Below are 23,217 nucleotides of genomic sequence, written 5' to 3'. Positions count from 1 at the left end.
TGATTAATGAACATTCAAGGAAGCTATAAATTAGAAATTTTCACTCAGAAAAGGATCAAATTCAATGTTATATGAAGATATTTCTGTTAATAAGTTTCTTTTCCACCTTGCCAATAGGTCTGTTTTAGAACACATTTAGTAAGAATAGATACACAAGGACTTTGGAAGAAGAGAAATGGCTTAGAGCAGTGAAGGCAAACCTTTTAGAGACTGAGTGCCCAAACTGCAGCCCAAAACCCACTTATGTATTGTCGGGTGCCGGATGGGTGTGGCCCATTGGTTGGGCATGGCTGCGGTGGTAACAGCAGACTGGGTGGGACTAAAAAGTTCAATCAATCAATTCCAACTTTGCAAGATCTTTTTTTTCCCGTGAGAAGTTGAAATTGATGGATTGAACCATTATTTTTTTGCACACAGTGGTGGAGGCCTAAAGCGAAAAGGTTTTATATAACTCAGCTGAAGGCCTAGGACTGGGGCAACGGCGCGTGTGCCCACAGAGAGGGCTCTGCGTGCCACCTGTGGAACACGTGCCATAGGTTTGCCATCACAGGCTTAGAGAATAAAATGCAGAAATTGTGCCTGTTATTTTAGAGCAAATATACTGTTTTGTATCCAGAGGTTTTGCTTAAATGAGAAGGAAAAAGAGCACATAGTATTTACAACAAAAGTTCATTTACAGAGAAACAATATACTCCGCAGAAGATTCCACTGGACACTTACAATAGGTAGCTTATAGCTACCAAATTTTGACAGATTTTATTTTCCTGGGCTCCAAGATCACTGCAGATGGGGACTGTAGCCAAGAAATTAAAAGACGCTTGCTCCTGGGGAGGAAAGCCATGGCAAATCTAGACAGCACACTAAAAAGCAGAGACATCACCCTGTCAACAAAAGTGCGTATAGTCAAGGCTATGGTCTTCCCAGTTGCAATGTATGGCAGTGAAAGTTGGACCATAAGAAAGGCTGAGCGCCAAAGAATTGAGGCCTTTGAACTATGGTGCTGGAGAAGACTCCTGCGAGTCCCTTGGACTGCAAAGCGATCAAACCGGTCAGTCCTAGAGGAGATCAATCCCGACTGCTCTTTAGAAGGCCAGATCCTGAAGCTAAAACTCAAATACTTTGGCCACCTAATGAGAAGGAAGGACTCACTGGAGAAAAGCCTAATGCTGGGAAAGATCGAGGGCAATAGAAGAAGGGGACGACAGAGAATGAGGTGGCTGGATGGAGTCACTGAAGCAGTAGGCATGAGCTTAAATGGACTCCAGAAGATGGTAGAGGACAGGAAGGCCTGGAGGAATGTTGTCCATAGGGTCGCAATGGGTCGGACACGACTTCGCAGCTAACAACAACAACAAGCTACCAAATAGGAAACCACCAGATATAGATGAAATAAGAGCTGCAGGGGAAGTGGTAGTTAAAGTGCTAGCTGTCCTTATCAAAACAAAAACTGAAACAAAACTGTGATGCTCAGAGAATAGAAAATATTGGTGTATGTATATACAAGAAACCCAACAGGTAAGAAATTGTTCAAATCATCACACCAGAATTTGGAATATATTACTGTAAAGCTAATGGGTGTGCCTAAACCAGACCATTCTTTTGAAGAACCTTTACAATGGGTAGATTTCTTTTTAAAAAACAGTTTGCAGAAACAAAGGGGTTTAGAACAAGAAACACAGTGCAGGGGTCTTCAAACTTGGCCCTTTTATGACTTGTGGACTTCAACTCCCAGAATTCCTCAGCCAGGCACGCTGGCTGAAGAATTCTGGGAGTTGTAGTCCACAAGTCATAAAAGGGCCAAGTTTGAAGACCCCTAAGATAAGGGGATCTATTGTTCCATTTGTATGTATACAACCAATATAACGAATGACAGAAAGATAGGCAAGCTGGAATTAAAAGTTGAAACATTAACGCTGTGTGATAACCACATGCTACTTTGTTAGCCAAAAGTAAGTAAAGCTGAGTTGATTGGTAAACAAAGCGGGTAGGGACCAAACTGCTACATGGCTTAAACTATTTTTCATTTTATGTGTTGTTAAAAGAAAAATCTTCATCAGGGTCCAGTCCAAGTTGGGAATTAACAAAATGGAGACTGCTTTAGAAAGAAGGTTGTGGTTTATTAAAGAGCAGAGCCAGAGAGAGAGGGCTCTGGGAAAGCTGACTACATGTAGCTGGAAGTGGTGGGTTTTTATACCTTCTTCAGCTTTTGTTTGGAGTTCTTCCTGTTTAAGGCTTTGTATTTCCTATGTCACATACTTTGACTTGAATCTGAATGTGCCCTTTTGGTGTTGGTGGGTTAATCCTATTGTTTCCTGTCCTTAGCATTTGGGCGGGGTTTGTAGATTTTAGGGATCTTTATGTTCCTAATTTCTTCAGTTTCTAGCTAGAAAGCTCAAACTTTTCTGAAAGGTTTTAGGTTTAGGTTTTAGGTTTTATTTAATTTATATACCGCCCTTCTCCCTAGGGACTCAGGGCGGTTCACAGGGCATATATAGGATTATTGAAAGGATTATTGAATTTGCATTTCTAAAAGCTGGCCTCTGCTGAGTTTTCTGCTTGGGGGCTGGTTTCTATCTTTTTTTTTATGATCTTCTCCATTATTCCTTTGGGGAAATACATTTGCCTTTTTAATATTCCCCAAAATATCTTTCTCTGGATTCTTCCCACAGTATTTAGTGGCGTTCTCAGCCGTTACTATTGTTCCCAAGGGACAGAAAATGTAGAAGCGTAACGTAAATGGGCATATCCATGCTAGTTGAGCCGTTCCCTTTTTGGTGATCTATTCAACTTGGACTACCAAAGCTGATCTGCAAAAATTTAGAAATTCACTAGAAAAAAGTCTTCTATAACGCATTGCGGTCGTCCAGCCCTACATCCGTCCAGTCAACGCTCATCAGCCTCATCTCTTCCCATGCGGAAACGCTACGTCCTGCATGAAGCCAAAAAAAGTGAGCGCAAAAACCTCAAGCCTCTGCGCAGAAACAACATATCGCCCTACGACACGCTTCTTCCTCCTTTCTCGTACAAAGGCCTTCTGGGAACTGTAGTTCTCCAAATTTCAGAAGCTGATTTGGTGTGGCGCATGCTGGAACATTAACCTTTCTCGTGAGGCCTCTTAGGCTGGAGGGACTCGCTTTCCCATCATGCTGCCTGGCAAGGGGTTATTGGGCAGGAATGAGTTTGGCTAAAATGGCGGGGCTATAGAAACGCTGTGTTTACCGACGTCGAGAAACGTTACAGGTGAATTAGATTTCTTTTTTCCAGGAATCTTTTGCTGTTAAGAGGCTAGAAGCAGAGGAGGGTTTTTAAGATCTGGAAAAGGAAGAATTGGGACTGTGGGAGGGGATTAGTTTGTTATCGATGAACAGTGTAGCAGTCCTAGGGAAGTGGGTGCCGGTATTTCTACAAGAGGAGGAAAAGCGAAAAGGGCCATCAAGGAAGCGCAAAATGTATCTTGTATTTTTATGGGTTCCTTTCACGTTTTCAACTTAAGCGGCTTATTGAATTTACGTCTTTATGCACAGAGCACATGGAACCGTAACAAAATGGGCTCGATTTGTAAAACAGGCTAATCCAACCACTTATACAAAACAAAGCAAGTTAATGCTAACCGAATTAACCGAATGGATGTACTTTATGGTATTTACTGTGTAAAAACTATATATAAATCTAATGACAGCCCCTTGCTTCTGGAATAGGGAGGGACTGATTTCCAGGAACAGAAAAAGTTTCTTGACAGACTAAAATGTATCCCCTCCCCTCCAATATTTGTTTCTTGTTTTTTTTTAGAGTGAGATAGTGGGAAAATCCTAAAATGATGTTAAGATTCAAGATTTCTGGTTTCTGTCCAATTTCTGAGAAAACTGAACCCTTAGTGATCTAATTGATTTTACAGGCAAAATCTATAGTTCAGTTTACCTCAGAAATCAATAAACCAACTAGTTTTTTTTTTTTTGCTTTGTGCACTTCCCATTTTTTCCTACACAGAATTCCTTTGAGAACTTTTATTTTTCAATTTTGCTGTTCTTGCTTGACTTTTCCTCCCAAAAGTTCACAATGGCATCCATGATGTATTATCACATCCTTTCAGGAAACAGTGTAATTTTCATGGAGTATGAATGTATATTGAGAAATAGATTTCCATGTTTTGCACTGTGGATACAGAATGTGCATAATACTGGAATTAACTGACTGAAAATCATGATTTCTCATTACATGAAATATTGAACTGTGCTTAAGAACGTGATATATGTGTAGGCTCACATAACTTCCCACATTCACAAACAAAAATATTTGTAACAAAGTACCATTACCAGTGTATATGGAGCAAACAAATACCGTAGGGGTAATTAATTTTAAATAATAGTGATTTATTTATTTTTAGCAGAAAAATATTTTTAAACAGGATTAAAATTGAGTCATGTGAGTCATTGAGTCTATGAACATCTCAAAAGGCAAGCTAGTCATATTGAGAAGAACACTTGCAAAATATTTAAAATTTATAGCATGCAGTTCTCTAGATATTGCTGAAATGTAACTTCTCAGCCAGCTTGACCTATCACAAGAGATTTTAAGAGATCTTGAGCAACATCTTGAGGGTCACATGTTGTGCATCTTTGCCCTAACCTATGTCCCCAGAAACTCAAAAGTTAAACTGGAAAAGACAGTTATCTCAAATTTTAGAAAGTTGCTGCCAGTCAGATGGGACTGTTTGATATTAACTAACTTTCTTTGCGTGAGCTTAAATGGACTCCAGAAGATGGTAGAGGACAGGTAGGCCTGGAGGAATGTTGTCCATGGGGTCGCGATGAGTCGGACACGACTTCGCAACTAACAACAACAACTTTCTTTGTTCCTTGTCATGCCTACACTTTATAAAGAAGATAGCACAGATTACAGGCATGAAAAATCGTTACAGTTGTATGCAAGAATAGACAACTGCATTCTGTCTTTCCACTTTTTTCGTTTTCTCCCACAAATTAATATAATCTTCCTAATCTAGATGGCTGGGGAAACTATTGAAAAGAGAGAGCGAGATTCTTCACCCATCAAAGAAGAGCGGAGGCGCTCACGGTCAACAGAACGAGAACGGGAGCGTGATAGAAAAGCCTCTCCTGTTGCAAAGGATAGAAAACGACATCGCTCTCGTGACAGGAGGAGAGGTAGTCGATCAAGATCCCGATCTAGATCCAAATCAACTGAAAGGTAACATGCATCATTGTATTGAGAGGTGGCTTTTTCAATGTGCTTTGTCATTGGGATAATTTGATTTGATCCATTTTGAATGATAATAGGAAATGTACTTTAATTTGATTGCCCAATAAGAGTGTGATTTTTATGTTCATTGTCAAATTAAGTTCTATCACATTGTCATCGAAATTGGCGTGTGTGTGTGTGTGTGTGTGAGAGAGAGAGAGAGAGAGACTGTTGACAATTTCTGCTTTTTTGTCTCCTGTGTAAATTCAACAACTGTATTTCTGCAGAAGTTGGTTTGGTGGGTATGAGAAGATCATAGAGAAGGTTGCTTTCAGAATTTGATGTGTTTGGCAAATAAACTCTCCAGAATTTAAGCAGGTGGCATCAGGCTTCTGCTGTTTAATGGAATGAGAAGCATTGGTTGGAGCAACATGTGTTAAGAGTCACTTTTCTTGCAAATCATATCTTTGTAGAGAACGGCGATATAAAGAGAGGGAAAGAGACAAAGAACGAGAACGCAATAAGAAAGATCGAGATCGGGACAAAGATGGGCATCGAAGAGACAAAGACCGAAGACGATCCAGGTAAAAACATTGCTTTCTTTGAGAGAAAGAAGCTGCTTCAGAGATATTGCAATAATTCTAGAGGGATGCTTAGAATAATGCAACTATATCTAGAGGCCTAGAGATAACCATCACTGGTTTACAAGAATTAAAAAATCAAATACATTTTATTCAGGATTTAAGGGAATACTTGCTGAAATTGTATTCCAACTATGATAAGACTAGAAAATTTGTTAAGTAAGTTGTCTTGCTGGCTCCTCACTATTCAGAAATCAGCTGTTGATTAAATGGACCAATATCTCTTGCTGAATGATTTTTTTAAAAATACTATTAGTGGTCTTACAGTACATATATTTTGCATAGGACACTGAAAAGCATGTACTGTATCTTGTCATGGCCCAAGGTTTGCCTTTAAAATGAAGTCATAATTGAAAAATGCATTTAGGAAGTCTGTGGAGTATATTTTAATAGCGTGGCTCCATAATTTTGTTTGCCGCATGCCTTCCTTTATTGACATGGTATCAAATTCCTTCCAATTTTGTGACAATATGGGGATAATTTTCAAGTCTCTAAACCAGACATGTCAAGATTGCGACGTCACGTGACATTGCGCAACATATCGGGACAGTTTTGCCATTGCTGGCAGTGGGGTGGGTGTGGCTTCCGGATGATGCGTCTGGCCGTGGGCCGGCAGTTTGACACCCCTGCTGTAAACCCTCCAATAAAGAGCACAACTGCGTGATTGCTGGTCAAGAAGTTTTGGTTCTAAAAGAAATTCCTCCAAAGATTTTAAAGAGAAGGAAGGATTTTATATTTCTTGTGCAAGAGCTCAAGCAAAGAGATATAAGGTTCAGATGGGAGATCCCAGCTGGGTTGAGCTTCATGCATGATGGCAAAAGGTACTGTTTGGGTACTGTGAAGCAAGCGCATGATTTTTACAACAATGTTTTAAAAGCAACCCCATCAACACTTCTGGAAGCTGTAGAGGGATCTGGAGAAGGAGAATGTCAAGAGGATGAAGATGGACAGATGGACGAGAAGGGTACAGGAGGAGATCAAGCTGCAACTCTTTTGGATGATCTTAGAGAACAGAGGGTGACGCGTGCTGCCTTAAAACGCTCAAAAAAGACTAAAAAATAAGACCAGTAGAAATCTATGGAACTTCCACAATATACTTATAGTCAAGTGGTAGTTGGGTTTTTAAGAGTTTTGGGATGTTATCTATGGTAACAGAATTTTCAATTTGGAATTAATGGACAATTAACTACAGAGGAAGAGGAAGAAAGTTTTGTGGGTTAATGCGGGTTAATTTGTGTAAGAATTATCTATTATAGCCTATTTTGGCTAGAGAGGTTAATAGGGATAGGTGCTTGTGGTGTGTAAGTGAGAATATGTCTAGGTAATAGTGACTTGTGGAAGAACATAGATGGGAATGATGCTAGTTTTTTTTTAGTTTTTTTTATTTTAGTTCTTTATATATATTTAGTATTGTTAAGGATTGGCTTACTCTATATAAGCTAGAGAGTGATGGATTTTAGAGTTTATAATTGTTAGTATATGATTGTTTATGATTGCTTTTTAGATATACACCTTGTATTTTGCTCTGGGAAGTGGGGGGGGGGGAGGGGGGAGGAGGGGAAGTAGAGGGGGGGGATAGGGGAGGGAGGAGGGAGAGGGGGAGGGGGGGAGATAGGGGGGAGCTAGGGAGGGGAGGAGGGAGGGGGAAGGGGGGTTTTTCAAAGGAAAATTGTATTTTAAAACTTTTCAATAAAAAAAAAAGAGCACAACTGCAGCTGGGAAAGGTTGAAACATATTTTCATTCTGGGTATTTTCTAATAGATGAGTACTTGGAAGCATTAAATTTTACAAGTAATATGCACACACATATACAGAGAGAGAGAGAGAGAATGAATGTTTGTGTGTGTGTGTGTGTGTGTGTGTTTTAAATGTTTGTTAAGCCTTCAGAATACACTTGCTTAGTCCCAGACACGGGACAAATCTTATTTCCTGTTTCAGCCTAGCCCAAGGCCATCTACAGGCAAAATAATTTACAGAGAGAGAGAGAGAGAGAGAGAGAGAGAGAGAGAGAGAGAGAGAGAGAGAGAGACAGACAGATACAGATATAGATGATATAGATATAGATATAGATGATATCAGAAACAGAATGGCATTCTTCCCAAGGGAGAGAGAGGCCTGACACTGAGACATAAATATTTTTGTTTTATCAGTGCCAGATGAAATGTATGTATTCTGACTGCAGCGGATCAAGGATGCTTCCCTTTTGACCCTTTTCTCTCTCTGCTTCAGGAGCACCTCCCCAAGTCGGAACAAAGATTCCAGATCAAGGAAAGATAGAGATGCTCGCAAAGATGAAGATGATGATTCACTGACCAAGAAGGAAAAGGTACTGCATGCAGCTTGATCGTTTTTAGAATAATGGTCAAGAATGTATTCTGATTTAAAAGAATAATTACTTCCTGTGATCTGCTTAAAAAGAATATATGGATGGTCCTCAACTTATGACAACAATTTGGACCAAAATTTATGTTGCTAAGTGAAACAGTTGTTAAGTGAATTTTCAAAATGCCCCATTTTATGACCTTTCTTGCCACAGAGGTTAAGTGAATCACTGCAGTTGTGGTGTGAACCTGGCTTCCCCGTTGACTTTGCTTGTCAGAAGGTTGCAAAAGGGGGATCACGTGACCTCAGGCCACTGCAACAGTCATAAATATGAGTTACTTGCCAAGCGTTTGAATTTTGATGACATGACCATGGGGATGCTGCAATGGTCGTAAATGTGAAAAACGGTCATGAGTCCCTTTTTTTCAGTGCTGTTGTAATTTTGAATGGCCACTAAATGAACTGTTATAAGTCAAGGACTACCTGTATTCTTCTGATATTTCTTTTCTCAATTGTGTGGGCTGCTCTTTTCTTGCCGTGTCCAAAGCCACTTAGCTTTTATAATAGCAGCTCCTCTTTTCTAGTGACTTTTCTTGGTGCCTTAACGAGTGCCAGTGTTGTTCACAGGCTCAGCCACTTTCTCTGGAGGAGCTGCTGGCCAAGAAGAAAGCTGAAGAAGAGGCTGAAGCTAAGGTTAGTCCAAGGAGCATCTCTCCACTTTCTCTGTTTCCAGATATCAGTTAACTTTTGGAAAGCCTGTTGGAAGACATATTGAATTCCAGCAGCCTATCGCAGACCAGCCTGATACGATATTTACATCAGGGATAATTTGGGGGTGGGGTGGGGTTTATAGTCTAGCGTTCCTGAAGAGCACCAAGTTAGAGGAAAAACAGATTGCAGCAGTCTAGATGTGTCTCAACATTATTTCGGTTTTGGTTTTTTAACAACTTCAACAAAAGGATGGTTTTTTTGTATTCACCTGCTTGTGATTCGTTGCAGCCCAAGTTCCTTTCTAAGACCGAACGAGAGGCCGAGGCCTTAAAGCGTCGGCAGCAGGAAGTCGAGGAACGACAGCGGTTCCTGGAAGAAGAGAGAAAAAAGAGAAAGCAATTCCAAGAAATGGGCAGGAAAATGCTAGGTATATATATATATATTCCCTTGGGTGTTGTATAATTTACCAACACATTATATGCTCAGGGTTAGTTTCTCTTGATACCGTATTAATTTTGTGAAAATCTCCGTTATTTTTGCCCTGCTTGCAGAAGACCCTCAGGAGAGAGAGCGGCGTGAGCGCAGGGAACGCCTGGAACGGGAGACCAACGGCAACGAAGACGAGGAAGGACGGCAAAAAATCCGTGAGGAGAAAGACAAGACCAAGGAGCTGCATGCCATCAAAGTAATGCTGGCTGGCTGGAGCAGTTGCAGCCTTGGTCCAAAAGGGAATAGGGTTCAGTGGAATACCTTTAAATTCAAGTTGGTTCTGAGCAGTTCTTTCAACTGTTTCATGAATCTTGGCTTCTAAAGTCCATTCTTCTTATCTGTGCCCAGAAATTTTTCTAGAAAATCAAGTATTTCTCAGAAAAGTATTGCAGGAACACATGTTTTGCTATACACAGGTTTATTCCCTTTGTGTATATTGGAACACAACAAAAAAAGGGAGGAAAAAAAGCAAATTGGACATAATGTCAAACAAAACTCCAAAAATGGCCCGGACAAAATTATTGGCACCCTTAACTTAATATTTGGTTGCACACCCTTTGGAAAAAATAACTGAAATCAGTCGCTTCCTATAACCATCAATAAGCTTCTTATACCTCTCACCTGGAATTTTGGACCACTCTTCCTTTGCAAACTGCTCCAGGTCTCTCTTATTGGAAGGGCACCTTTTCCCAACAGCAATTTTAAGATCTCTCCACAGGTGTTCAATGGGATTCAGATCTGGACTCATTGCTGGCCACTTCAGAACTCTCCAGCACTTTCTTGCCATCCATTTCTGAGTGCTTTTTGACGTATGTTTGGGGTCATTGTCCTGCTGGAAGACCCAAGATCTCGAACGCAAACCCAGCTTTCTGACACTGGGCTCTACAGTGCGACCCAAAATCCTTTGGTAATCCTCAGATTTCATGATGCCTTGCACACATTCAAGGCACCCAGTGCCAGAGGCAGCAAAAGAACCCCAAAACATCATTGAACCTCCACCACATTTCACTGTAGGTACTGTGTTCTTTTCTTTGTAGGCCTCATTTCATTTTCGGTAAACAGTAGAATGATGTGCTTTACCAAAAAGCTCTATCTTGGTCTCATCTGTCCACAAGACGTTTTCCCAGAAGGATTTTGGCTTACTCAAGTACACTTTGGCAAACTGTAATCTTGCTTTTTTATGTCTCTGTGTCAGCAGTGGGGTCCTCCTGGGTCTCCTGCCATAGCGTTTCATTACATTTAAATGTCGACGGATAGTTTGCGCTGACAGTGATGCTCCCTGAGCCTGCAGGACAGCTTGTATTCCTTCGGAAATTGTTTGGGACTGCTCATCCACCATCCGGACTATCCTGCATTGCAACCTTTCATCAATTTTTCTCTTCTGTCCACGACCAGGGAGATTCGCTACAGTGCCATGGGTTGCAAACTTCTTGATAATGTTGTGCACTGTGGACAAAGGCAAATCTAGATCTCTGGAGATGGACTTGTAACCTTGAGATTGTTGATATTTGTCCACAATTTTGGTTCTCAAGTCCTCAGACAGTTCTCTTCTCCTCTTTCTGTTGTCCATGCTTAGCGTGGCACACACAGACACACAATGCAAAGACTAAGTGAACTTTTCTCCTTTTTATCTGCTTTCAGGTGTGATTTTTATATTGCCCACACCTGTTACTTGCCCCAGGTGAGTTTAAAGGAGCATCACATGCTTGAAACAATCTTGTTTACCCACAATTTTGAAAGGGTGCCAATAATTTTGTCCAGCCCATTTTTGGAGTTTTGTTTGACATTATGTCCAATTTGCTTTTTTTCCTCCCTTTTTTGTTGTGTTCCAATACACACAAAGAGAATAAACCTGTGTATAGCAAAACATGTGTTCCTGCAATACTTTTCTGTGAGAAATACTTGATTTTCTGGAAAAAATTCTGGGGTGCCAACAATTTTGGCCATGACTGTACATATATATATATACGAGTCCAAGATAAACACAGCTTAGAGATTACCTGTAGAGCAGAGGTAGGCAACCTCGGCTCTTTTATGACTCATGGACTTCAACTCCCAGAATTCCTCAGTCATCTATGCTGACTGAGGAATTCTGAGAGTGGAAGTCCATGAGTCATAAAAGAGCCGAGGTTGCCTACCCCTGCTCTAGACGAATAAAGCTAATTGATGGTGAAGCCTAATGATAAAGGGTTTGAACTGTGAATTAGGAAATCTTTAATTTTGCACACCTGCCACAAGATGTCCCCAAAATGTTTTTTTTAAAGACAACTGGGCTTTCCTTGTTTGTTTTTTTTGTCGTGGAAGACGTTTCGCTTCTTATCCAAGAAGCTTCCTCAGTTCTGATTAAATGGTGGGGAAACAGAAGGATTGCATATCAATCTTTCCGTTCGCCACCGTTCCAACAGAAATGAAGAAACCTCCTGGAGAAACAAAACATCTGCAGGGGAAAAAAAAAACAAAGAAAGTCCAGTTGCCCTTTCAAAAGCACCTTTGGGACAACCGTGGCCTGGAGGACTGAGAATCTCCCTAAGTAGCCTTGATTCGAATTTATTACGCTCTCCCTTCCAACCATCACCTATGGGCGGTATAGGAAAGAGAAACAAACCCATTGTTTGATCCTGTGAGCTGTGCTGTTTCTTCATAGAGAAAATAGATCAAAATGGAAAGTTAACAATGTTTCATCCCGCCAGGAGCGATATTTGGGTGGGATCAAAAAGCGGAGACGCACTCGGCATTTGAACGACCGCAAATTTGTCTTTGAGTGGGACGCTTCAGAAGATACTTCTATTGACTACAATCCTTTGTGAGTATTTCTCCAAGGAGGGCCTCAGAAGGGTATGCTGCTTCATAGTATGGACGGGTCTCAGCTCAGCTATGAGTGGAAAAGTATTTGTGCGACTTCCGGTGGCTCCGCGGCGCCGGAGACAGCCTTCCCGGGCTGCCCGCGGCTCAGCTGAGTGATTTTCGCCCGAAACAGCGCCGATCAGCTGTTCGGGCGAATCTGAAGCCCCCTCCTCGGGAGAAGAGGGGGTGAGCCCCCAGGTAGGGGTTGAGTTCTCCAGGGCCGCCTGAGCTTTGAGCTTGGGCGGCTGAAGGATTGAACTCCCCCGTAGCCTGGGCTGCTCCCAGCTGGCCAGCGTCTCTGCTCCGATTTCATGGAGCAGAGCCAGGCGTCTGTGACCATCCCTGCCTGTAGGAAAGACTATGAAAGGAAAAGAGCAGGCAGAGCGGTACAAGAGGGAAAGATGAAGAGGATTATTTTATTTTACTCTCGAGCTTGATGGACTTTTTCTAAAACTTAAAGTGAAAGTGCGTCACAACTGTAAGTAAAAGATGGCGGCTAAACCTCCTCCTAGAACTTTTCGGAGTGCTGGAAATTCTCCGGTGCAACAACATTCATTATTGCAGGCGCTGCATTCTTCTGATGTATTGACATTGAAGGATCTTGAAAAGCATACCCAGTTAATTTTGGAATCAATGGGTGTTAAATTTTTACAGATGGAGGAGAAACTGCAGAAATTGGAGGAGAGAATGGAAGAGAGGATGGAACAAAAACTTAGAGAGATGAAGGTAGACATTTTGACTTCAGTGCATAAAGTAGCTGAATGTGTGGAAGATCTGGATGAAAAAGTGGAAGATTTGACTCAAAAGAATGCTATATTAGAAGAAAAAGTATTGGAAATTGAAGAGTTAAAAGACAAAATGGATAGCGAACTGAGTCTGGCTCAATTTTATCAGATGCAGTTTGCTGTTAGAATTAGAGGTTTAAAAGAGAATATTAAGGAAGATCTAAAGCAGCTGGTCTCAGAGGCTTTTGAGGTGGTATTGAACCTGCCAGCATCTGAAATAAAACAAGGCATGGATAAAGTGTTTCGTGTGAACTCGTGGATTGCTAAACAGAGAAAGCTGCCTAGAGATGTGGTGGTTTATTTTCTAAAAAGGGAAATTAGAGATGAAGTTATACAAGCTGCCTATGATACTAAAGTTGTGATTGCTGATCAAGAAGTTCTGGTTTTAAAAGAAATTCCTCCAAAGATTTTAAAGAGAAGGAAGGACTTTATATTTCTTGTGCGAGAGCTCAAACAACGAGATATAAGGTTCAGATGGGAGATCCCACTTGGCTTGAGCCTGACGTATGAAGGCAAAAGGTATTGTTTGGTTACTGTGAAGCAAGCGCGTGATTTTTACAACAATGTTTTAAAAGCAACCCCATCAATACTTTCGGAAGTTGCAGAGGGATCTGGAGAAGGAGAATATCAAGAGGATGAAGATGGACAAACAGATGAGAAGGGTGTAGGAGCAGATCAAGCCACAACTCTTTTGGATGACCCTAGAGAACAGAGGGTGACGCGTGCTGCTTTAAAACGTTCAAAAAAGATTAAAAAATAAGGCTAGCAGAAATCTATGGAATTTCTATAACGTACTTACAGTTAAGCAGTGGAACTAATGGACTAAACTTATTACATACTTATAGTTAAACAGTGGAACTAATGGACTAAATTTACTACAGAAGAAATGGAAGAAAGCTTTATGGGCTAATGTGGGTTAATTTGTGTAAGAATTATCTATTATAGACTATGTTGGTTAGAGATTGATTAGGATAATAGGGATAGGTGTTTCTGGTGTGTAAATGTGAATTTGTTTAGAAAATAGAGAATTGTGGAAAAATATAGATAGTGGAGGAGGGTTTTTTTTTTAACATGAATGACGCTAGTTTTCTTTTTATCTTAGTTTTATATATATATTTGATATTATTAAGGATTGGTTTATCTTATATAAGCTAGAGAGTGATGGATTTTAGAGTTTATAGTTGTTAGTATATGATTGTTTATGATTGTTTTTTTTTTAGATATATACCTTGTATTTAGCTCTGGGAAGTCAGGGGGGGGAAGGGGGGAGGGGGGGAAGTAGGGGGGAGGGAGGGAGGGAGGGGGGGAGCTAGGGGGGGAGGGAGAGGGGGAGGGGGGAGGTAGGGGGGGAGGAGGACAGGGGAAGGGGGGTTTTTTAAAGGAAAACTGTATTTTATTTTAAAACTTTTCAATAAGAAAAGTATTTGTGCCTGCTTTCTTTCCTCTGGGAAGAATCCAGTGAAGGGAACATGTAAATGGATTTTGATATAATGCAAAAGGGCAAGGACAGTCTTATCTTTGTGAGGAAGGAATGTACAAGGAAGTCTTAAGGATTTAGATTTCCTAGGTGGTCTGCAAATAGTTAGAACTTTCCATTGATATAAATAGTGCAGGTTAAGCAGTCGGGGGGAAAATTACTTTTGTCTACTTGCGTCAGTAGGCCATTTGCATTTGATTGTTAAATTTGTTCCCAAACCCAGCTACACAGGTCCCTCCCAGCTACTGAAAGAAGAAAAACATATATGTATGTATGTATAGGGGTGCAGTGGCTCAGTGGGTTAGGACGCTGAGCTTGTCGATCAGAAGTTTGGCGGGTCGAATCCCGAGTGCCGCGTAACAGAGTGAGCACCTGTTACTCGTCCCAGCTTCTGCCAACCTAGCAGTTTGAAAGCACGTAAAAATGCAAGTAGAAAAATAGGGACCACTACGGTGGGAAGGTAACAGCGTTCCGTGTGCCTTTTGCGTCTAGTCATGCCGGCCACATGACCACGGAGACGTCCTCGGACAAGCGCTGGCTCTTCGGCTTTGAAACGGAGATGAGCACCAGCCCCTAGAGTTGGAAACGACTAGCACACATGTGCGGGGGAACCTTTACCTTTGTGTATGTGTGTGTGTTGTGTGTGTGTGTGTGTGTGTGTGTGTGTAAGATTCAGAGGTGCAAGATATCCCTCTCATCTCACTTGGCTCTGTCCAGCTGGCATTCAAAATATGCACGAGGCCTGGATAAATATTTAGTACGCAGAACAGAGAGCAGAAAGTTAGCTTTACTGTGAGATGGCTTTGTAGAGATCAAACGAAAAATTGGCATTTGTACAATATGTGCACAGAAGGCACCGGCCACCAAAAGAGAGCTTTTTTTCATCATCGAAGCTGCCTATACATTTTTAGGTAGCTCAGGAATTTTATTCCACTGTTTAACCAAAACGTCAGATGAGAGGTTTCCAACTTTCTGAAAATTTCTTTAAAAAGTAAGGGCTTACATGGTAGGATGCGTCATGGCGTCTTGATACGTTCTTTAACAGGTACAAGGAGCGACACCAGGTTCAGTTGCTGGGGCGTGGTTTCATTGCTGGCATTGACTTGAAACAGCAGAAGCGGGAACAGTCACGTTTCTATGGAGACCTGATGGAGAAGCGGCGGACGCTGGAAGAGAAGGAACAAGAAGAGTAGGTTTCGTGCAGGGTTGATGAAAGATGTTGGGAACTGGAAGGATGAAGACAAGCATCTTCACTGTATGGCCGATACAGGTTTATGCTTGTGCAGCTTCCTTGGGAGTTTGGTGTTCAAATGAAAGTAGTAAATGCATTCTAGGGCAGGGGTAGGCAACCTCGGCTCTTTTATGACTCGTGGACTTCAACTCCCAGAGTTCCTGAGTCAGCATAGCTGACTCAGGAATTCTGGGAGTTGAAGTCCACGAGTCATAAAAGAGCCGAGGTTGCCTACCCCTGTTCTAGGGCAATGCTTTGCAAAATGTTACAGTTGCAATAAATGGTGGAGAAGTTACTATTAGAAAATAGCAGAACTTTGGCTAAGGCAGAGAGCTGGGGAGATCAAACAGCCAGAATTTCTTTTTCTGCCACAGTTTGGCAAACCAACAAACCCCACCCTTCTTACAAGAAACTTACCAGAACTTTACTGACGAAAACGTTACAAATTTTGTCAGATATTGTATGCTGTATTGATAACCAAACCCTCTTAATTTGCGGGGGGGGGGGGGAACCCTCACTATGCAAGATTTTCCCCATGAGTATTTTTGTGGGGTAAATTGTTTCCTTCAGCTTTTGTGTTTATTGGTTTTTGCAACATTTTTGCCTGATTTCTTGATTAAACTTCCTTGCTTGCCAGGGCCCGTTTGCGCAAGCTACGTAAAAAGGAGGCTAAGCAGCGATGGGATGATCGGCACTGGTCTCAAAAGAAACTTGATGAAATGACAGACAGGGACTGGCGTATCTTCCGTGAAGATTACAGCATCACCACCAAGGGAGGCAAGATTCCAAATCCCATTCGTTCCTGGAAAGACTCCTCATTGCCTCCTCACATCTTGGAGGTTATTGATAAATGTGGCTATAAGGTGAGAGACTGTTCAGTTTGTGAAGCTGATGGGTCCTTTGATTTATTATTATATGATGTTAATTTAAAACTAGAATCTGCACAGGGTTTCAAATGATTTAATCTTACTATTGCAGATGGACATAGAATCCAAGACATTTAATTTAGTAGTAGGATGACAGCGGTGGTTGGTGGCATTGCATTTCCTGGATTCTGTTAATGGTGCCTTGAACTCAAATGTATCTTGACAAACTCTTCCTTGTTTTGCACAGGAACCTACACCTATCCAGCGTCAAGCCATCCCTATTGGCTTGCAGAATCGTGATATCATTGGTGTAGCAGAAACTGGCAGTGGTAAAACAGCTGCCTTCCTTATTCCACTTCTGGTATGGATCACCACTCTTCCCAAGATTGATAGGTAAGAGACATCTTTCTAGAGGAGGAGGAGAAAACTCGACTGAGTAGGTTGGAGATTGGGCAGACAGTAAATATTAAGGGGTTGATAGTTGTCACGTATATCAAGTACTGACACAATAAACAATGTTCTATTGGCCACTCTAGGAAAACTCAAATCTTTCCCTTGAATTTTAACCTCTGTGATATGGCAAAATAGAGAATTTCACTAAGGGATTCAGTGTTGTAAAAATGTTTTGTGTAGGAATGAAGCTTTTTCCACAATCAATGACGCTTCCCAGATTATAGTGTAGAATGTGCAGGACTATAGTCATAATTTGATATAGAAGTTAAGATTTGGTCAGATGAAAAGTTTAATCTAATCGAGCATTAAGGTGGTCAATAGAGATCAGCAGGATGTTTTGGGGAAGCTCACAAACAAGGCATGTTAGATATAAACCAGATTGCGGTGCATAAATAATCCCATACTTTCCCCTCCTTCCCCTTCACTGCAATGACCTTATTAAAGTTCCTGTTTTATATGATTCCCAAGCTGGACACCATCTGGATATGTAGACTTCTGTACACTTGGAAGAAGCCCAGATAGGACAAACGTTAAAATAATTTGTGTAAAAAACTGCACAACTTCATTCAACAATTGCCACTAGATAACAGTAGATTAGAAATAATCTGGTCCAATGGGAGCCCATTAAATTTGACAATCCAGTACTCTAGGAAGTCCGTTGTTAAAGTAGGAGTGAAAAAATGACAAGAAACGTGCTTTAATATGTTTCTAGATGATTCAGCTGGCTCTAGATTGCAAAGATATTAATGTATGTTTAAAAGAAATTCAAGTTTTCACAGTCCACTTTGACACAGTTGACCATTCAGCTTGCCATTTTTCACCATTGCAGGATTGAGGAGTCCGATCAAGGTCCCTATGCTATCATCTTAGCTCCCACTCGTGAGTTGGCTCAGCAGATTGAGGAAGAAACCATTAAGTTTGGAAAGCCCCTGGGCATCCGCACCGTGGCTGTCATCGGTGGTATCTCACGTGAGGACCAAGGCTTCCGCCTCCGGATGGGTTGCGAGGTGAGATTGCAGCAGTAAAATTCATCACATTTCCTGGTCACAAGTGCTTGCTTTATAGATTGGCAAAGTGCACCCTTATAAAATATAAGTGACAACTATGCGTAGCTTAATATTCCCTGAACTCCCCAGCCTGGCTCCATATCCTGACTAGACCAAACTCTTGAGAAGTACTTTGCTTCCAGAACTTCTTGGAGGAGGGAAGGGAAGGATTGATTTGGGCCTTGAGTGTCAGGGTAGACACAAGTACCTTCCTCCCTCTGAATTCCAGATTGTGATTGCCACACCTGGCCGATTGATTGATGTGTTGGAGAATCGCTACCTGGTGCTGAGCCGTTGCACCTATGTGGTATTGGATGAGGCTGACCGTATGATTGACATGGGTTTTGAACCTGATGTGCAAAAGATTCTGGAGCACATGCCTGTTACTAACCAGAAACCGGATACCGATGAGGCTGAGGATCCAGAGAAGATGCTGGCCAATTTTGAATCGGGCAAGCATAAATACCGACAGGTTGGTGACACTTGAATGTCTTGTTACCAACTCTGGGGGGTTTTGTTTTAAGCAATTTAAACCAGTGTTCTATCTTTTGACCCAGAATTCCGCCCCTTAATCTCATATGATCAGCTTTCCAATGTAAATGAGAACGATCCATGATTAAAAGGAGTTTACTTCGGGCTGGGAGTTGAACGGTCATGGTAGAGCCTTGGTGGAGCAGTGGGCTAATGCCTCCTTAAGTAACACCAGCTGCCTGCAATTAGTGCAGGTTCGCGTCCCACCAGGCTCAAGGTTGACTCAGCCTTCCATCCTTCCGAGGTAGGTAAAATGAGGACCCAGATTGTTGGGGGCAATTAAGCTGACTTTGTAATAATGCCGCTTGGGGTGTGTGTGAAAGCCCTAATAAGCAGGCATATACATAGAATGAAGGCTACTGCTAAGCTTGTAAGCCACCCTGAGTCTTCGGAGAAGGGCGGGATATAAATGGAATTTTTAAAAAAATGGAAATATTTTTGTTAACTGCAGTCTGTGATGCTTAGGAAGCTTAGTTCACTTGAGAATTCAAATGTCTTAGTGCAAAGGTAAAAGGCTTTCTGGAAAAAGTGTTTTTTAGAACAGGGGGTTTTGTTCTGTGGAATAAGAGGAAGAAAAGTACTACCAAGTAAGAACCTTTGTGCATATTATTTCTTTCTCTCTGTGTCTGCTTCCATGATAGACTGTGATGTTCACAGCAACCATGCCACCTGCTGTGGAACGTCTGGCGCGCAGTTACTTGCGCCGGCCAGCTGTGGTTTACATTGGCTCAGCTGGCAAGCCACATGAGCGTGTGGAGCAAAAGGTCTTCCTCATGTCGGAATCGGAGAAGAGGTAAATATTAATATGGGAGGTGAAGGATGGGAACTTGAGCTTGTTTAAAGACATAAATTTTCCTGAAATTTTAAGGGTAAAACAGTCGAGTTTTGTTCCATTTCTTTCTTTCTTTCTTTCTTTTTTTTAAGAAAAAAAACAGGACTGCCGGGGGAAAAAAGAAATATATCCAATATTCATTTCTTCCACCGTTTATTAAACTAAATTTGCTTTCCTCTTTTAAGAACTTAAACTGCATTACGGATAGTCCTTGCTTAAAAACCACAATTGGGGCCAGAATCCCGGTCATTGAGCAAAAATGATTGTTAAGTGAGACACCCACATGACTGCTTTGTTCAGTTACCGCAATCCTGGCACTCCCAGTTTGGTCATTAAGCCATCTCCTGGGTCATTAAGTGGAGGGTGCAAAACGGCTGCCTGCTGAAAGAGTTTCAGCTCCATGTGGAGCTTAAATCCTCCCAGCGAGTAGCTCTTGCCTCTCAAACATTCCTGGAGCTTGCCGAAGGATTTTAGTTTGTATGTGGTGAGGAAATCCTTCAGTGGGCTACAGGAACAGCAATGAAATCCTCAGGATTTCAGCTCGTTTCCTGAAATCCCAGAAGCGTTCCCCTTCCCCTCTGCCCCTTCTGCTTGCAACCTTCCTTGCTTGGCAATCAGTCGTAAATGCAAATAGATTGGTAAGCGCTGAGATCACCATCACATGACTGCGTAGGGGGTGTGTAATGCAGTATTTTGTAACAGTGAGAAGTGCTTTACAGGCCCTAAGGCACTCTTTCTGAAGCCATCATTAATTCAAACGGTTGTCAAGAGAGCATTACTTGTATGAATAATTTGGTTTGCTCATACACTTACAGTTTTTATATTTATTCAGTGTAAAGCTAGTGAATTTGGACGCTTACTGCATTTACTAGTTAAGTTTACTTTAAAATGTTTTTAAAATTTAATTGGCATCCTCTGAGGGCTGGTCCAGAGGAGGCCCATTGATCTCTAGTTCAACATGTCCATAAGCACTCTACCTTCTTGAGTGAAAATCCCCGTGCCCTGCCCCTAATGGAGCAGATATGCTTCTTTCTCATTGATTGGAGAGCTGTCCTGCGCTGCTTATCCTTTGCTTACATGACATGCATTCCTCTGATATTTTAGATAAAAAATCTCCCCAAATCAAACAAATTAAAATGTTTTGAAGAAGTAGCGTGTACCAATAGATGAGTATTCTGTCGTTAATTGCTTTAGGGTTTTTCTTCGTTCCTGCTCTTTGTATCTCTATTTGAAATAAATGATGTGGGCAAATTCCAAGGCAGGATTGTGTCTGTTGTGTTTCCACCTGACAGGGTATTAAACTGTTCCTGAAATGGTGGCCCAGGGACGAAAAAGGCTTCAGCATACTGTGACATACGTGTAGTCCTAGAGCAGAAAGCTAGAATGCAGCAGTACATTTCGTTTTAATATTTGATACCTTCCAGTCTCAACTGAAAGATCCTACTTCCTGTTTATTCCTTACCATTTTTTTCCCCTTTCACTTACGCAGAAAGAAACTGTTGGCTATTTTGGAGCAAGGTTTTGATCCGCCCATTATCATCTTTGTCAATCAGAAGAAGGGCTGTGATGTATTGGCCAAATCTTTGGAGAAAATGGGGGTGAGTCACGATCCTATTTAGAGTTACAATATTGCCAATGTGTGTTGAGTCCTGGGCCGCCACCTGAGGCATTCAGGCTCCCAGAATGGAATCTTTTTTATCTTTTGGACACCTCTCTCTTCTGTTCTGTTGCTGTCGATTGTCGAGTAAATAGTTTGCAATATGTTTTCGTGAATTTCATAAACAACTCTTCGTCTTTTCATCTAGGAACTTTGTTTACTAAAAGAGGAACTGTCTCTGCTGACTGCCAGTTATTTTTATCCCTAACGTAACTTGCGAAATACCTCTAAAATCATATGGAAATTGGTGGAACTAATTCCGCCGCAGTCCCCTTTCAAATATCTGTGCCTTTGAAATAATCCATGTATGTTAGTTCCTGCTCACTTCTCTTCACCACCGCCCCTGCTACAACAATTTGGCTTTTCTTAATGTATTGTTCTCCCTATTTCTACAGTACAATGCTTGCACCCTTCATGGTGGTAAAGGCCAAGAGCAGCGTGAATTTGCCCTCTCCAATTTGAAGGCTGGCGCCAAGGACATTTTGGTGGCCACAGATGTAGCCGGTCGTGGTATTGACATTCATGATGTGTCCATGGTGGTGAATTATGATATGGCTAAAAACATTGAAGGTGAGCTATCCTTTATTTTTTCCTTTTATTCAAGTTCCCCCCTCTGTGGAAGATTCTTTAGTTCTTTTCTCTGAATGAAATCTGGAAGAACTAGTGCTTGTGAGCATGTGCGAATACCAGTAAGGGAGGGGGACTGGAATATTAGATTTACCCCCAGTCACTCTCATAGAGATGTGGATTCTCCTAGCAGTACATTGCTGATGGCGAATCATGGCCAAATACATAAGCCGTAAAATATGTAATTTAAGTCATCTTCCAGTTGCATTCTTATTAGACACTTTTTACAAAGCAGTACCACTCGACACTTTGCCTTCCAGGCTAGTACCCGGATTGTTGAAATAATGTATGGAAAGCACTCTGAACCCTGAAATGCTCTATATATTACTTATTGCTTTCTTAAACTTTAGGCTTCTCTAAGTGATAGCCATACAATTCTCCAGAATTTGCTAGGTGAAGGGTCCCTGGTCTCTGGGCCGTAGCCCACTAGTGGGCCATGAGGCGTTTGCAACCAGGCCAAAGAAATGCCAGGCGAGCGTGCCCACACGCACCCCCACTTGTGCGAGCAATAGACAAGCGCATGCACACACACTTCATTTGCGCTCGTGCAAATGGAGCTGCATGTGTGAACTTGCTAGCCGCTCGCATGGAACCATCTCTCTCCCTCCCCCCCCGCTGCTGTCCGCAAGGCTGGATAGGTTGGGGAAGTCTGTGCTAGGTCTCCAAATTGCATCTGCTATACCAGCAGTGTCTGTGCCTTGACAACTCAATTACTTCTTTGTTGTAGATTACATCCACCGCATTGGTCGAACAGGACGAGCTGGGAAAAGCGGTGTAGCTATTTCTTTTGTCACCAAAGAGGACTCTGCTGTCTTCTATGACCTTAAGCAAGCTATCCTTGAGAGTCCAGTGTCTTCATGCCCCCCAGAACTGGCCAACCATCCAGATGCCCAACACAAACCAGGAACCATCCTCACGAAGAAGCGTCGGGAGGAGACTATCTTTGCCTGAGTGTGTAGTTAATCTACGAAGAGCCCTCTCCTCCTCCTCCCCCCCTTGTATTATAATCGGGGCCACCCTTTGAGGTCTAGACGATGACACAGGGTAAAGCATAGTGGCTCTTCCAGTCTTTAACAGTGAAGTGGCTGTTTCATTTTCTGTAAATACACTTCTCTCACAATATATATATATATATATATATATATATATATATATATATATATATATATATATATATATATATATATATATATATATCGTTTAATCTCCTTCTTCTTCTTGAAGATATCTATAGCAAACTTGTGTTCCTTTTTGTTGTGGTGATTGAGAATGGCTAGCAATCTTGCCTTCTTGATTGATACTTCCAAACATATTTGAAGGGAGAGGGAATTAAGTTTCGTCTTCTACATTTGCCACCTTCTCCCTAAATCAGACAAGAAGGACTTTTGGGGCTTGGCCCAATGAAGAGGGGAATTCTGTTTGTGATCATCTACTTCTCCAGATCCTCTTTTCCTGCTCCAATGAGGACTTCTCCTCATTTCTAAACCTAAGCTGTTATGTTTCGATGCA

At 41.6% G+C, this 23,217-nt stretch overlaps 1 protein-coding gene across 1 annotated transcript; it reads left to right on the top strand.

Annotated features, from left to right (window-relative positions):
* Positions 1–3,044: 3,044 nt before the first annotated feature.
* On the top strand, positions 3,045–22,845 carry DDX23 (DEAD-box helicase 23). The gene is made up of 17 exons (XM_083352433.1): positions 3,045–3,240; positions 5,003–5,205; positions 5,670–5,780; positions 8,067–8,163; positions 8,787–8,852; positions 9,159–9,297; positions 9,422–9,555; positions 12,050–12,162; positions 15,511–15,654; positions 16,334–16,559; positions 16,810–16,955; positions 17,845–18,022; positions 18,291–18,533; positions 19,234–19,385; positions 20,914–21,022; positions 21,477–21,651; positions 22,436–22,845. The coding sequence occupies exons 2-17, from the start codon at positions 5,003–5,005 to the stop codon at positions 22,657–22,659; spliced, it is 2,460 nt and encodes an 819-aa protein (XP_083208559.1). The 5' UTR covers positions 3,045–3,240; the 3' UTR covers positions 22,660–22,845.
* Positions 22,846–23,217: the final 372 nt, after the last annotated feature.

Source organism: Vipera ursinii, assembly GCF_947247035.1.
Source record: "Vipera ursinii genome assembly, chromosome: 2".
Lineage (NCBI taxonomy): Eukaryota > Metazoa > Chordata > Lepidosauria > Squamata > Viperidae > Vipera > Vipera ursinii.
This window is presented reverse-complemented; position numbering and strand designations above follow the sequence as displayed.